General features: G+C 51.6%; 1 protein-coding gene across 1 annotated transcript in view; it reads right to left on the bottom strand.

Annotated features, from left to right (window-relative positions):
- The window catches only part of PXDNL (peroxidasin like), a 525,965-nt gene extending 512,681 nt beyond the window's left edge, over window positions 1-13,284 (bottom strand). The window contains 1 exon segment of the mRNA XM_006140357.1: window positions 13,121-13,284. Coding sequence (XP_006140419.1) covers window positions 13,121-13,284 — 164 coding nt within the window.
- Between the last annotated feature and the right edge of the window lie 3,821 nt (window positions 13,285-17,105).

Below are 17,105 nucleotides of genomic sequence, written 5' to 3'. Positions count from 1 at the left end.
TATGGGAGAAACATGGAAATACGGAGCACAGCGGGACCCTGGGGAGAGGCCATCTCTTTGCAGTAGGCAGACCCTCCCTAAGAAAGAGGAATTCTGACCTAGGGGGCTTACGTCACCTGGGCCCCCAGTACAGCGGCACCAAAAACAGCTGCTGGTGTAGTTAGTAAGGTTTCAGTCCCATTGGAAGGAACTGGTCAAATAGAATTGAAGTCTTGTAAATCCATGGTGCTAACATGGTATTTCCTTAGGTACATTTGGAGGTTCTTTAAACTCCAAGTAATGACTGTCCTTCTTTCCGGAAGGTACATAGACTGTGATGACCTCTACACTCTCTCAAAAAAAAATCCGTTTTAAATTATTCGCCTAGCGGGCCTGCGTCGGTAGACTGGACTAAGGAGCAGTACGGCTGTTCAGGGATCTGTTCCACAAACTCTAAGCTCAGCAAACTGTGAAGTCTTACGAGACCTTTTTTAGTTCTTGCCATAGGGTCCATGTGCTTGCTGGAGATACAGAACGGGAAAGCGAGACATCGCGCCCTGGGAGATGGCCGTACCACAATCCTCCCTCCCCCATTCTGCTCGTGGGACCCCAGGCACAAACACTCGCCAGGCATGACCACCACACTGCCGGGTCTGGGCCTCAAACCACGGTCTGCCAGGCAGGAGTCCAGCACCCTAGCCACCATGCTACCCACTGGCTCTGAGACCAACAACTTCTAAACTCTAAACCAACAACTCTCTTTCTAGTAAGAAGCAGGCATGTTTGATAAATAATTTTGCTTTATCTGTTAGCTCTTGAGAAGATATGTGAGTGAGATCTCACTTCCGTGTGTGTTAATGTGGGAGACTCACGTAAACTACTGTGTTGGCCCGTTACTGAGTTGCTTACAAAAATACTTGAGGCCGGGGACCAGCAGTTAGCATAATGGCTATGTTGCTGGACTCCCAAGTAGTTGACTACAGTTCAAGTTCCAGACCCAGTGGCTTAAACTCACGCCGGGCGCGTGTGCGTGCGTGCCCAAGATCCTGAAAGGAGAATGGAGGAGAAGGGATTGTGGCGTGACCATCCCCCCTGGGGGCTGATTTCTCGCTTTCTATCTCTCTCTCAGTCTGGCGAGCGCATGCGCCCTATAGCAAAACCCTCTTGAAAAAAAAAAAAAAAGAAAAAAAAATACTTGAGGCTGCATAAATTACAAAAACAGAGTTTTAGTAACTCACAGCTCTGGCAGCTGGAAAGGCCAAAGCATCACAAAATGGGGCAGGCAGAGCTTCAGCCAAGCACGGCCTATGCCCATCACGGGGCGTCCTCTGGGCTCTGGCCGGGTCCCATTCCCTCTGCTGCGTGTACCCACCTTTGCTCAGTCGCAGAGGCCCCACCCCAACAATGCCATCACCACAAAGGCCTTGCCTGTCCACGCCATAATCAGATTAAGTTTTTCATTTTGGGATTTTTTTTCCCAGAGGTTTTGACCTTAGGGCCCATGCCCTTGCAGGAGACACAGAGAGAGACAGAGGGGGTAATTTCTCAATTTCCAGGGAGATTCCTCAGTCCCTTCTCCTCCTGGGATCTTGGGCACTCACGCACATGTGCCCAGCATGATTTTCAAGCCACCAGGTCCAGGACTCGAACCAAGGTTGACTATGTGTGGGAATCCAGCGACATAACTGCTACACCATCTGCTGGCTCCAGATTCAGTTTTTACCCTCTTCATCTTGTTGCGATGACTTCACACACGAATCTGGGGGAGGGGACAACAAGCTGTACATACGACCAGTCAAACTGACTCTTTCTCCTTGACAAGTGATTGGCTTTGAGTGTTCGTGTGTCCATTCTTCATCAGATCAGCCTAAAACTCACACTAGGATCTCACTCATAGCACCTGTATGCTTCTTCCACATCTGTCACAAGGGCAATGCAACGTCTTTGTGAGAGGGGGCTTGAGGTAGCTCCTAAGCACTAAGTAGGAAACAGGATCCGCGAGCAGCCTGTTGCTCCTGTCAGCCAGCGCCTCCACCTCCTTTCACCTGAGTGTTGCTCCTAATCGCATCAACATGACCTGGAAACAAGCACAATTTGCTCCGAGTCTTAGGATTGAGAAGGCCAACACACACAGGAAACAGGAAGTCACTCACTAGGTGCACTCATTAAAATGCTTTTAATTATTTAACTTTATGTATTGTTCCTATTATTTTTAAATTTGTTCTAGGGTACATGTGCTCACCAAAGACAGACAGAGAGGGATAAACAGAGTAAGAAAACAAAGCACCAGGTCCAGGACTCGAACCATAGTCAGCCATGTGGGAATCCACCACCTTAACCACAAAGGCACCTGCTGATCGCTTTGATTTTACTATTAAAAAATACAGGGCTGGTAATTTGTCTCAGCTAAAGGACTTGAATGAAATGGTTCATTAGACAATGCTTGAGAACACTCACATTTAAAGCCTAAGTCAAAGGAACAAAAGAGGCTATTACTGTTATTCTGACTAATGCAGTAACTGTGAGTACTTAATGAATAGAAATTGTCTAACATATGTAAATTGTTGGGCATTTAGTATGACTGTATTGAGGACTAGTATGGTTTGAATGTGTTCTCCAAAATTTCATGTGTTGAAATTTGGTTGCACTGTGAAAGTATTAAGAGGGTGGAACTTAACCCAATTATGGTGTTAAGCAGTAGAACTTTGGGAAGGTGACTGGGATCAGGTCATCAGGGTAAGCTCCCCATGCCTGAATCCTGGTGGCCTTATAAGAAGAGAGGAGACCTGAGCTAACATATGTCCTTGCCCTGTCTTGCCATGTCACACCCTGCACTGCCTCAGGGCTCTGCGGAGCCACCAACAAGGGGACCGTCACCCAGTGTGGCTCCTTTACCTCAGGCCTCCAAAACCTGGAGCTAAATGAAGTCTCTTCTTTCTAAGTTAGTCTGCCTTGGATATTTCAGTTATTAGCAATGGAGAACAGACTAAAATAAAGAAGACCTTTAATAACTTTGGGGACGAGGAAATATTGCTCCTTTGAACCTAAGAATAAAATTCTCACCTAGAATGCATGGCTGAGACTAGGGGTAAAGCTGAGCTCTCCAGTGGCAGGGCCCTGGCTGGGAGGTGGCGGGGACCCACAGGCCACCCTTCGGTCATTCATGGAAGAGACAGTGCTCATTCCGTGGCCATGGGATAAAGTGGCCCAGAGCAGAAACATCATCGATAAAGGCGTGTTTGTGCTTCAGGCTCTGTGGAGTGTACCTGGGCGAGCTGCCTCATAGCCGTCCTCACAGTAGGAGGTGTGCTGACTCCCTCCCTCCCTACAGTCGCAGCACTGCCCTGAGGGGTTGCCCCAGCAGTCTCCTCATCCCTCCTGCTGTCGTTCCTTATGGGGAAGCCTGATGCTCACAGGCCCCACGAGGCAGGCCCGGAGCGAGGATGGGCTCTAGGCCTCAGTTTAGCTTTTCCGAGAAGACAATGCCGGTCTCACCGTGCTGGTCTCAGCTGAGGTGTCCCCACGCTGGTCCCCATCCTGTGGGTCTCAGTGGCCCGTGCTTCAGTCCTGATGAGCCCTCTCCAGGGCACTGCTCCAGGAGGGCAGAGTGGAAGGCACTGCCGCCTCTCCACCTTGCTTCCTCCCTGGGACCCCGCACCACCGGTGCACTTCCTCCTCCCTTTCCTCTTCATTCCCCATTTCTCTGGACACGGGGCGACCCGCTCTCAGCTCCGGCCTACGCATCCAGGTTCTCAGCAGCCATGGACACTGTCTGAGACTGGCCCATGGATCCTCCTCAGGAATGTACTGAATACACATGTGTACGTGTTTATATGCGTGACACACTATATATACTTGTAATAATGTAATATTACACACCGTCATGCGCACACAGTGTTTTTCGTACTCAAACCGGAGAGACAGCCTCGGATGGCTGTCCTTGACTGATACATACGCTGCCATGTCCAGAGGAGAGTTGTCATTTCCAAGAACGCGCCGCTGGGCAGATACAATCCGGGTTTCTCTCCTGACAGGGTCAGTGGCGAGTTTAACAAGCACAGTGGAGGACAAAGCCAGGCGGCGGGGCACGAGCCCCCAGGCTGAGCGATGGCGGGCACTCGGCAGCCAGGGCAGCCTGCCACAGCCTTCGCCTTACAGATGGGGGGGAAGGAAAGCCCAGGCATGGGGCTTAAACGACTCCCCAAAGATCATGTCCCTGGTCAGGGCCAGGAAACACAGCTATTGACTCGTGGCCTCCCATGACGTCACATCGTACCTGTGCTGTGTAAAAGCCACCTGACGGGGGTGACACCAAAGCCAGGACGAGAGTGTCTTCTCCCGCTCCGCACTCGGCCTCCACGAGGCCTGGACCTCCCACAGACGGACACCATGCTAGAATGTGAAGGCTTATCTTTTATTTATTCGCTCAAATATTTTTTACATGGCCAGAGGGTATATGAGCTCGCCAGAGACAGAGAGTGAGGAAGGCCCTCATGGCGGATGGCCACGCCAGTCTCTTCTCCCTTGTCTCTCTCTGCAGGATTTTGGGGCATGCATGCACACACCCCAGCGTGATGTTTATGCCACCAGGTCCGGGACTTGAAATGCACCGTCAGCCATGTAGGATCCGGTCACTTTAGCCCACACCACCTGTGGGCCCTCGCTTCGATTTATTTATTGTTAGCTTATTTACCTACTTATTCCATGAGTATTAGAGACAGACAGAGACAGAGAGAGAGAGAGAGACAGAGAGAGAGAGAAGCAGGAAGACGGCAGGTGAATAGCGTCTGCTCACCACAATGCACTCCGGCCGCAGCCCCAGGTTACGGGCACAGACACACCCACTGCTTAGGGAGGGTTCCGGACCGAACCTGCCACGAGGGTCAGCCCCAGCAGCAGCGTGTTCCCCCCACTCCACCAACCGGCCCCCAAAGGCGAATCCTCTCTCTGCATCTGCTTCTGCTCTTCTGTCTTTAAAAGTGCTCAGGACTGGCAGATGGCAGAATGGTTACATCGCTGGACTCTCATGTTGTTGTCCCTGGTTCGAGTCCCAGACCTGGTTGCTGAAAACTCAAACTGGACGTGTGTGTGCATACCCAACATCCCCAGAGGAGAGTGGAGGAGAAGGGATTGCAGCGTGGCAATCCCCGTGGGGGACGATTTCTTACTTTCTATCTCTCTGTCTCTGTCTCTCTGGTGAGCACACCGACCCTATAGCAAAATTCTCTCTTAAATATAATAAAAAAATGAAGAAAGTCACGTTCATTCCACTGTGGGCCCCTGCACAGCCCAGAACCCCTGCCGTTCAGATCTACGGCGAACTCCTGCCTCAGCGGGCCTGTGGGGCCACCCCATTGACACCACCTAAGCAAGCCAGTCTTGCCTCCCCAAACCGCCTCCCACAGCCAAAGTTCGGTGGAAAGCCACTGCAGCAGGAGTCTCTGCTGCTCCACAGGGCCGGCCTTGCCTGGCCCAGACCCTGCCAGACCAGATGCAAGGCCCGGAGTAACAAAGATAACACCCCACCGCAGCTTCAGGACTGCAGGGTGTGTGCGCAGAAACACTACGAGAAGCCGCTGTCCCGTTCTCAACGGTAATGCTGCCGGCTCCTCCCCTGAGGAAGGCTCTTTCGGGGCCGCGATATCGCAGATTCTGTGTTGTACGCTGACACAGAGAGATACCTACGGCAGAACCACCCCTTTGTGTCGTGGGGGAAAACGCATACATACCTACAAATGCTCGCAGAAGTTGGCGAAAAGCAAATAAGGCCCTAAAGCTTGCAGCTGCAGGACCTCACCTTAAAGACCGATTTATTCCTTCTTTCCTCAAATCTCACCACGATGGTCAGTCCCCGCAGGACCACTGAGTTTCTTTGCAGGTCTGTCCCAACCTCTCCAAACGCTCGGGCCTGCCTTCCTCCTCTCCCAGCCAAGACCTCCAGCGGTCTCCTCTCCAATCTCCCCTCCTGCTGCTGTGGGTAGTTTTTCCCTAGATCTTTGAGTTTCTGGATCCTGCCCAGAGCACTGCACAGTGCCTCCCCAGAGAGCCGCTTTCATGTACGAAAGTTCTAAAGTTCAGGGCGCCAACCGCTGCAGGTGCACAAAGACCACACGGCACAACAGTCCCCGAAGGTCCTTCCCAGGCCTCTCGCCAGGGAAAGATGAGGCAGGCATTCTCCAGCACCATGAATCTCGGAATCCTGGTAAACACAATCTAGAAAATAAAACCACCGTGTGAGCTATGGCTTCAACTGGTAGGAGACTTTGTTCTAAACTCCAGTATTCACGGCTCCGAGCAGTAGGAAGTGTCCCAGTGTTCCCATCAGCAGGGACATGGAAGAAATGTCCCCATTTCTATTACACAGCGCTCCTTGCTAAGACGGAGAGGGGACCTTGGGGCCAGAGTAAGAGCTGAGGTCTGAGCAGGGCGACAGGAGGGACGGCCATTAGTGAACCTGTGCTGGGAACGCCACCGCAAGGATTTGTCAGGGGACAACTATCTACTAAACCTCTCCCCGGGCTTCCTATTCGGCTCCCAGTGCCTCTCACAGAACTCAAGAATTTTGAGGAGGGACCAGCAGTTAGCGTAATGGCTATGTTGCTGGACTCCCATGTAGTCGACCCTGGTTCGCTTCCCAGACCCGGTGGCTTAAAACTCACACCAGGCGGGTGTGCGTGCATGCCCAAGATCCCGAGAGGAGAATGGAGGAGAAGGGATTGCGGCGTGACCATCCCCCCTGAGGAGTGATTTCTCACTTTCTGTCTCTCTGTCTCTCTCTCTCTGTCTGATGATTGCACTTGCCCTATAGCAAAAAAATAAAAATAAAAAATAAAACTTGGAGGAAAACACAGCATTTTCCTGAATGTTAAGTCATCATTTCAAGTACTTACAACTTAACAAAAGCCTGCTAAGGATTAGTGTTTCTGGTGCTTTCTCAACAGAATTTAACTTTTTAGCTTCAAAAGATACTAGAGCGCTTTTCTAACCTTATAAATTACTTCTATTTGTAACATGCCTAATTATTTTAAAGAGAGGGAACTTTCAGAACTGACCGTTCCACCTGCAGCTCCCACGGGTATAATTCTCCTAGTACTGAGGTGGCCGCCAGCATGCCAGCAGGTCCTGGCCCTAGTGGGTGCTACTTCACGGGTGAGCAAACCGACTCCAGCGCACGGAGCTATTTACCCAGACAGCAGCTGGTGAGTCGTGAAAAGAGGATTCCAGCGCACACAGCCTGGGGCTGGCCCGGGGCACTGACCACTGGGCTCTACTGCCCCTCTGCTAGCCCTCTGGGCCACTTACGTCTTAGCAAAACTTCACCTGGATACAATTTCCTCCTGTCACACAAGAAGCGCTGAGGAATCAAGTAGTCGGCATGCCTTTGGTGGTGCTTATTCCACACACGACCAGGGTGGTGTTCCCAGCTGCGTGGCCCAAACAGGCCTGGCCTCGCAGTGAAAGAGCAGCCGAACCACAGACACGGCAGCAATCGGATGGCGCCACCATAAACAGCTGCTCAGAGCTCGAAGTTCATGAAACAAAAGTCATTGTGTAATGGCCTGTGTCCAGGGACTGGGTGACAACTTTAGCCAGGTGACTTTCTTTTCTTTTTTTTTTTTTTAAAGAGATTTTTTTGGTATAGGGTGCAGATACACATATACTTGCCAAAGACACAGAAAGAGACAGAGAGAGGTAAAGAGAGAAGTCACCTCCGGGGGATGGCCACGGCTCTATCCCTTCTCCTCCATTCTCTTCTCAGGATTTTCGGCATGCACACACATGTGCCTGGCATGAGTTTCAAACTGCCAGGTCCAGGACTTGAACTACAGCCAACCATGTGTGAATTCAGCACTTTAACCACTACGCCACCTGCTGGCCCCAGCATTCCTTTTTTTAATTGAAATTTTCTTTTCTTCTTTTACTCACATGTGCACAGCTAAGCGAGAGAAAGCACCTCCCCACCCCCAGCACAGCGTGGCCAGGCTGCAGTCCTTCCACCAGCTCCAGCCGTCAGGGTCCCGGACACATGCACATGCGCAATGCTGCTGCCCTGCCAGGATTCAAACCCAGTCAGCGAGACAACGGGATCCAACGCCACCACTTGGGCCCAGCCCAACCGAGTGACTTCCTGCACTCCGGCCAGGCCTCGTTCAGATTTTCTGGAGGAAGAAAGTGCAGATGGGCACACAGGAAGTTCTGAATAACCGCCTCCCAGCAGGTCCGGCCACTCGGTAGAGGTGCTCATGTAGGTCCCTCAGTAGGCGACTTGGCTCCCTGCTGTTGCTGGACGGGAGGGGATGCCACTGCCCTCGTCCTGCTTTGCCAGTCACGGATACAGAGTCCTCCCAGGCTCCGTGGCCGCAGTGGCTGCGGAGGGCCGCGGGGTTCTCTGCATACACTTCTGTCAGCGCAACTGCAACTGCATGTCTGGGCGAGGGCCTCCAGCCAGAGCCCGCATCTGCTGATGTCACGCTGAGAGGACGAACATTCTTCTCCTCTTTTTCTTTTCTTTTTCTTTTTTTTTTTTTTTTTTTTTTAAAATTTTTTTTTTTTTTTTTTTTTGCCATAGGGTGCATTTGCTTGCCACAGAGAGACAGAAAAAGGGAAGGTGAAAAATCCCTCCCCTCCCCAGGGGGAATGGTCATGTCACAATCCCTTTTCCACTTTCCTCCTGGGATTTTGGGCATGCACTCACCCACTCTCAACATGATTTTCAGGCCACTGGGTTCGAACTGCAGTCATCCATGTGGGAGTCCAGAGCCTTAATCACTGGGCCATCTGCTGGTCTCATATTTTTCAATGATTTATTTATTTTTCAATGATTGTAATTTTTTTTTTTTTTTTTTTTTTTTTTTTTTTTTTTTTTATAAAATTGCATGTTCCTTTTGTGTTCAAAAAGATTAATATTAAAAGAAAAATAGGATCAGAAATTAAACAAATGCAAAAAGGAAAAATTAATGCTTTTAGAAAAGCAGAGGGGAAATGCAGCTTTTTACGGTCTCCCTTAGCTACGGATAGCAACCTGCCACTTGAAATCCTTCCAGAACAAATGTGAGGTGCAAGTAAGTGGATCTTAGTACTGTCACTATACTGGGAAGCTGAAAATGGCCCAGTGTCCTCAGGGTGACATTGTGAGGGCCATCAGGGAATCCCCTGGGGACTGCAGTAATGGCGGCGTGGTGACTCAGAACATTCGAAAGCGAAGGCTCCACATTGCGTCAGCTTCCACTGTGCCTGTCTGGAGAGGTGGCCAGGATACAGGGCAAGGCGAAGTCTGCCCTCGGCAAGGCGGCGGGTCAGCGGGGAGGGACTGGGCCACCCAGGTACGGAGAACAAGCCACTGTGCTGTGCTCCCCACGGGGTTTGTACCAAGAGTGCCAACCAGAGAAACTGAGCTCTTCATAGCTCGTCCCCACCCGAAACCCCCCCTCACAGCACTGCGGGGTGAGGCATCCAGCAGCATTCCAACATGGCAAGTCTATTTGCCCAAACTTTGGCCTCTAACTCTCTTCTCTCCCTTATGTCATTTTCCCCGGGATCTGTCCCTGGCTCTGTTTTCCTCTCTGCCTGCAGGGGGGTGGCCAGTGCCCTTTCCAGGAGGGTGTCATTGACATGGGCGAGGCAGCAGGACAGCGCGAATGAGCGTTTGCCTGCAGCCCTGAGAGCGGAGGGTGTGCCCTGCAGAGCCAGCGACTAGGCAACACTTCGGTGCCCATGGAGGTCCAGCACACCGAGGGGTTCATTCCAGCTGAGCTGTTTCACGCTGGCAGGCCTGAAGAGTAAGGCAAGGGGCCGGACACTGACGCGACGGCAATGCGAGGCTCTCAATGCTGGACTCGCATGCGAAGGGCCCGGGTTTGTGCCCTCAGGGCTCCGTGCCCGCACCATGACCTGGGCTGGCTGAGGCTGGGGGTGGATCGTGGCATGAAGACCTTGCTGAGCAGGAGTACGGGCGGAGAACAGCGGTCCTTCCACTAATTCTTTTTTTTTTTTTTGAGAGGTTTTTGCTATAGGGCACGTGCACTCACCAGACAGACAGAGAGAGACAGAGAGACAGAAAGCGAAAAATCACCCCCCAGGGGGGATGGTCACGCCGCAATCCCTTCTCCTCCATTCTCCTCTCGGGATCTCGGGCACGCACGCACACGTGCCCAGCATGAGTTTAAGCCACCGGGTCCAGGACTCGAATCGCAGTCGACTACGTGGGAGTCCAGCGACATAGCCATTACGCTAACTGCTGGTCCCCCTCCCACTAATTCAATCAGCGACACCCTCTATGTGCAGGCTGCTGCAGGAAGTCCTGGGACCTCCGGCAGGGGCCCTGGCAGCAAACCTCCCAAGCCACTTCTCCTGCACATTAGCTTTGAAGGATGGCAGTGGTCTTCATTGATAACAGACACACCTAAGACTGTGGTTATAATGAAACTGGAGGGCCAGTCAACGGCCTGGTGGTCATGTGAGCTGGATCCCACATGGCATGGCTGACTGCACCATTCGAGTCCTGGCCAAGGTGGCTTGGAAAATACGCTGGATCCCACATGGCATGGCTGACTGCACGATTCGAGTCCCGGCCAAGGTGGCTTGGAAAATACTCGGGCGCATGTGCGTGTGTGCCCAAAATCCTAAGAGGAGGATAGAGGAGCGACAGCAGGTCGGCCATCGCTCATAGGAGATGCTCTCACTCTCTCACTCTCTCTCTCTCTCCCCAGCAAACGCACATGTCTTCTGGTAAACTAAGAACAAAGAAACGGGTTTATTAACGCATCATCCTGGCAGCTAGAGAGCCTGCGGGCATAGGCTGATGTCAGGCTGACCTACAACATGGCCAATGGCTACGCAGATGGCAGGTACGTGCAGAGGGGCACAGAGAGCTCCTGACAGCTCTGTTATAATGACCGGATCGTGCAAGAACTAACCCCATCTCAGGAGAGCCAGAACCCACGCGGATCCACGAGCCATCACTAATTTAATCACCAGACTGTGGCCTGCATGCTACAACCACAGTCTGTCACTACCTGCTAGGCCTCACCACCTCCCAACATCAAATTCCAACATGGAACTTCGGGGGACAAACCATCATCTGAACCATAACAATAACCTCTCAAGAGAGGGTGACACGCTGGCCAGGGGAGCCCTCAGCACTGACCTTCCCTCTACCCCTCAAGCTGCCCTCTCACTGTCACGAGGTCCCCTCTCCAGTTTGGGCTACCTTCCGCAAGTCTCTACCAGGCCTTCTCCAGAGGTCCACCCGAGCAGTGGCGAGGGCCCTCAGGCCGTCGGTGTGAGGCTGTTTGCTGAGGTCACCTGCCCTGACAGGGGAGGACGAAGTCCAGCTGGTAGCTCCGTTCTCTCCCGGCAGGTCAAGCAGTGGGGCTGCTTTGAATCCGACACTGTTCAGTGGAGGTCCATGGCACCCGCTTCAATGTGCGGAGGAGGGTGAGTGCAGGCTGCTCACTACTGTGAGGGGTGACAGAGCCAGCTGGGCACGACTGGCGAGGAAGTTAGGAAACACTGCGTCCAAGGTCAGACTAACCTCTGAGAGACAAATGAAAAGGAAAGAAATCTAGCTGGGATAGAAACTGGAACAAGGGGGACCAGCAGTTAGCATAATGGCTATGTCGCTGGACTCCCACGTAGTCGACCGCAGTTCGCGTCCCGGACCCGGTGGCTTAAAACTCACACCGGGCATGTGTGCCCAAGATCCCAAGAGGAGAATGGAGGAGAAGGGACTGCGGCGTGGCCATCCCCCCTGGGGGGTGATTTTTTTGCTTTTTCTGGCAAGCGCACGCGCCCTATAGCAAAAACCTCTCCTCAAAGAAAAAAAAAAAAAAGAAACAAACTGGAACAAGGAATCCTCTCTTCTTGGACAAGATGAGCTTTTTATCAGCGGGATCCACTTTTCCACCACCGAGTCTAGGCCGTTTCCCACGCCTCCCCCGGCCGTTCCCTCGGGTTTCCTGTTATTGGAAGGTAAAGCAAGCTTGCTAGAAGCGGAAGTGCCTCTGAATGAGAGGTGCAGCACTGCACACCTACATACTCCTGAATTTAAGACCTTGGGGGAGCCCTCGGTCACCGAGATAACCCTAAGTGCACAGACCGTTCTGATGCACTCGGTACAGATTTGAGAGTATGTGCCCATCTGAGTCTCCACCTCTCCTCTGCTGGGGACTCAAGGAACATCACGCTTCTTCATCCAGAGCTAAGATTCAGAGAGTACGACCGAGTGGCCGTGTGATAAAACGGAACCAGCTAAACTGACCCACAGCACGGCGTCTGATAACTGGACAGTCGCCCTAACGTTCATTTTCTTTGTAAAGTTTCATTCTGAAAGATTTGTTTTACTAAAATACAGTGTGAAGAGTGAGACTGTCTAAGTGGCATTAGGATATTAGTTCTGAATGCATAATGATGTCTGCACCCACAGAATCAAATTAAATTTGGAAGGCTAGTTTTACATTTTTCTAAATTTAAAACCCTAGTAAACCATAAGTAATCTTTACAAACAGTGAAGTTTTCTTATTTATAGCTGAGGAAAGTATCTTCTGAATTCAGGTTAAGTTTTCAAAACACATAAAGAAAAGGAAATCAAGGGCCAGCTAGGTGGCAGGCAGGTGGTTAAGGCAGCTGGATCCCAGAGAGTCAAATTCCTAGTTCAAGTCCTGGACCCAGATGTTTCAAAAACATGCCTAGCTCATGTGTGTGTGCCCAAAACCCCAAGAGGAGAGCGGAGGAGCAGGGATTGCAGTGCGATCCCACCGCGGCGGGCAGGACGGAGCCGCGCTCCCAGTTCTTTCCCGAGGGGACAGACACATGCCGACCCAGCTGCGTGAGAGTGCCCCGGATTTGCAAGGAAAGGACAGGGAGGGCTAAATCGAGCCTTTCTGCAGAGAGAATACTGGAGGAAGAATGGGGACGAGAATTCTCAGGGCCGGGTTCTGGAAGATGCTGGAAAGGACGCGTCCCCTGAACACACACAAACTCGGCACCACTCGGCCCTTCCAGCTAACAGGGCAGAGCCAGGAGCTGCTAGCAAAGCGAAACCCTCTTCCAAACACACCCGCTGGGCACACCAGGCATCCCGAGTTCAAGGGGATGCGCAGGCCAGGGTTGGGGGACGTGCTGAGGGTCTGCGCGGTCGTACAGGACCGTGGTCTGTGGTGGCACCTGCGGGATGCGGTCCAGCATCAGGTGTACACAGCGGAGGGCGCTCTGCGGGCAGAGGCACCAGCTGGGGCAGGGCAGCCCCGGCAGGCACTTGCCGGCCAGGACGAGGCAGGCAACGCCGCCTAGCAGCCGGGGCTCCATCGTCCCCTGCGCTGGCCCGGGCGCGGAGGCAGGCGGGCAGCAGCGCAGGCTGAGCCGGCTTGGGAGCCTCCGAGGGCGTCTCAGTGGCGGGGAGAAGGCACGCCCGTGACCAATCCGGGGGAGGAGGATCACATTACAGGGCTGAGGGCACCGGCCGCTGTCAGAGGCTTTGGCCGCCCAGAGACCCGGAGCAGAAACTGGTTTGCGCGGCCTCCTGAAAGCACAAACTTTCCCGAAGCCGCTGCAGCGGCGTTTTTGACTTGAGTGAGCTTTTTTGCCCCTAGCTGTCCTTTTGAAGAGCAAGTGGATTAATTATTTACTGAGTGCAGGCCGAACAGCTTTTCTCCTTTTTCATCTGGTAGCTTCACCAAACCCTATAGGGCAGGCAGAGTCCTAATTAGTTGATCAGGCGCGCATTTCCCGTCCTGCGCCAGACTACGCTTTAAAAAGCGGGTTTATTTCTTCTGGAAGGTCAGCTCCGGAACCCAATGCGCCCGCCCGTGTGCGGTCCACGCTGGCTCCTTCTGCCCTCTTCCCGTGTGTCCTGTCTGCAACCGTAGGCTGAGACTGCGAGCGCATGCCCGGCTCACACCCAGGAGGCGACTGTGGAGAAGCACAAGCACATGAAGCCCAGCCAGGGGGACCCCAGGACCCCAGGCCCTCGGCCTCTGGCCTGCATCTTCTGGCTGGTGTCACTGAGATGCGGCCCTTCTTTGGGACCCGAAAAAGCAGCCTTCAAAAAATAGGCCCTGCAGTGGAACACTTGCTTTTCTGTCAGTCTGTAAGCTGGTGTTTTTTTGGGGGGGGGACCAGCAGTTAGCGTAATAGCTATGTCGCTGGACTCGCATGTAGCCGACCATGGTTAGAGTCCTGGACCCGCGGCTTAAACTCATGCCTGGAGTGCATGCCTGCCCAAGATCCCGAGAGGAGAATGGAGAAGGGACTGTGGTGTGGCCATCCCCCCCCCAGGGGGGGCATTTCTCTCTTTCTGGCGAGCGCACGTGCCCTATAGCAAAAAACAAAAACCTCTCCAAAAATAAAAGGCTTTTGGTTTTATCTTTTAATACTAAAGTTTTCAAACAAATGTCTTCAAAAATATCAAATAGGAAAACAAAACTCGGTCAATCTCAGATGTCCAGACCAGGAGTCCAATCTACTGAGCGAAAAGCTACCGGTTTCAAATGTTACCAACCTTGCAGGAGGGAGAAAGCGGCCTTCTGCGGTCTGGTTTCAGGGCCTTCCCGGTCCACCGTGGGCGACTGCTGCCCTCTCTCGGCAAATGTCCATGTTTACATGCCACTGGAAGGCATCGAATACAGAGACCTGAAGACGCAAATGAATCCCCGTGGACAGGAATGATCTATTTTAAAGTGAAGTATGCTCGACATTGTCCAGCTGTCTTTTCTTGTCCAAGCATACCTAAATACCCAGAAGGCAAATAGACCTCTTCCCTCCAGCCTCAGCCTTGCTGCAACCGCATGCAAACCAGTGTCGGATTTGAAGGACGAGGGTGAGACCTTCAGGCTTGTTCCTTGCGCTTTCCGTTCAAAATATAACAGACAATACTGTATTCACAAGTATTCCTCTAGAGGGGAAGTCAAGATCCTTGCCACTTTAGGAACCTAAGCTAGTACTGAGCGAGGGAAAACCTACTCATGGCCGACTGTGAGCACAGGGCCCAGGACCGCAAGGCACAAACCAGGCCGGGGACAACCCCTGGTGACAGCCAGTCCCTTCGGAGCTGCCGCAGGACAACGCTGAGCTGCGACCGCGGCACATCCTGAATAGAGTACTGAAAACATTTCTCAAGCGCATCGGTGTGTCGTGGCTGAGAAACTAGTCCAGCGCACACGGGAATCCGAGCAGGTGGACACCCACGGCTGGTGCAGTGACAGTCTGCTCGGCCACTGAGGGGCTGCAGTGGCAGGGGCAAGGGGTCTTCATGCACATGTCTTCATGCGTGTATTCACAGACACACGCATTTTATGGGAGATCTGTGCATGGATTTCAAAATTTTTGCACCAAAATAAGTGTGAACTCTAATCCTACTTTCCATGAACTTCATGAAGTAACCTTGTATAGACGGAGGAAAAATCCCTTTCCTATGTGGGAAATCTTCATTTGAAAATTTGTATCAAACTCCATTTCATATTTGAAGGACGAACTGGAAATAACCTCCCGTCCTTTGCACGCCCCCAGAGGATGGCCGAGGAAAACGCAACTTCAAGGCTGCCTGGGGAGGGGAGCAGTTTCCCTGGTGTGTATCTCCTGTCCCCTGGGAGAGATGACTTTCCAGGCCGCACACCTGGAAGGGTGAGGCCACCTCACACTGCAGACTGAAAGAGGTGACAAACCGGCAGTGCTAAGGAGGGACTGCAGTCCTGCAGACACTGCTCTGCAAGGCAGGCCCGGCCACGACCCACCAAGTACAAGACACAGAGCCCTGAAGGCCAGCCCTCAGAGGTGGCACTAGCAGAGACCCGCTAGGCAGAGCAGACGTCGGAACCCGATGTGGAAGTTTAGGTTTGGTGTGTTCGGAGCATTTACCGTATTCATGAGGACAGAGGCTATAAAAACACCCAAGCACATCTGAGAAAGAATTAGAAACGAACACATCAGACACTGAAATGCAATGGAAGGGTTTAGTGAAAATCAGTGCTAAGACTATATATTTGAAGAAATGATCTAAAATTAAAAATTAAGAGACTAAAAACTAAGACACAAACTTCAATGGACAGGGCTAGCCCCGTGGTGCAGATTAAGGGAGTGGGTCCCATATAGTCAACTGCAATTCGAATCCCACCCTGGCAGCTTGAAAAACACACCAGGCCTGTGTGTGTACGTACCCCAAATCCTGACAGGACGGAGAAATGGAGACCAGACCGTGGTGTGACACCCCATCAGGGCTGCTTCCCCCCGCAATATGGCAATTATAGACATATATTCACACACACACACACACACACATATATATATATATATATATTTGAATAAAGTGAACCAAAAAAGAAGAAACAATCCATCCTAAGGAAAGGAGAAGAGCATAATAGTTGTATAGTACAAAATATCACTCTATAGTAATATTCTAAATGAATATGTGGATAGAGTCCTTCAAATAAAATTCAGAATAAAACTTTCTAAAACACCTATGTTGCTTAAAAAAATAAAAACACCTAAAACACAAGGAAACAAAAAAGGCTGAAAATAAAATAGAGACAGATAAGCTAGATGACTCCTCCCCAGAAGGAAAGTGTCAGACCAAAGACTCAGCAGCCAAGAGAATCCGTATAGACACAGAGGCCCCTACAGGGTGGTAAAGCTTCACGTCACCAGATGGACATGGCCATCCCAGGACCATGCCATCAAAATATAAAAAGCATGACTCAATGGGTCAGCAGGTGGTGTGGTGGTTAAGGTGCTAGACTCCCACATGGCCTAGAGCAGTTCAAGCCCCAGACCTGGTGGCTTAAAAAAAATCATGCCGGGCGGGTATGCGTGTGCATCTAAAAATCCCAAGAAGAATATGGAGGAGAAGGGATTGTGGTATGGCCATCCTCCTTGGCCAAGTGGGAGGGGGTGATTTCTCACTTTCCTTTTGTCTCTTCCCAGTGACCACACATGCCCTATGGTAAAAATAAATTAAAACTTTTAAAAATAAAAAATGAACTAGAAGAACTATAAAAGCAAACCAATATTCTATCATCAAAGTGAAAGATTCTGCCACATTATTTTTTATTCATTCATTCATTCATTCATTCATTTGGAGAGGTTTTTGCTGTAGGGCGTGTGTGCTCGCCAGAAAGAGACAGAGAGACAGAAAG

This window comes from Tupaia chinensis, unplaced genomic scaffold, assembly GCF_000334495.1.
Source record: "Tupaia chinensis unplaced genomic scaffold, TupChi_1.0 Scaffold000031_1, whole genome shotgun sequence".
Classification (NCBI taxonomy): Eukaryota; Metazoa; Chordata; class Mammalia; order Scandentia; family Tupaiidae; genus Tupaia; species Tupaia belangeri.
This window is presented reverse-complemented; position numbering and strand designations above follow the sequence as displayed.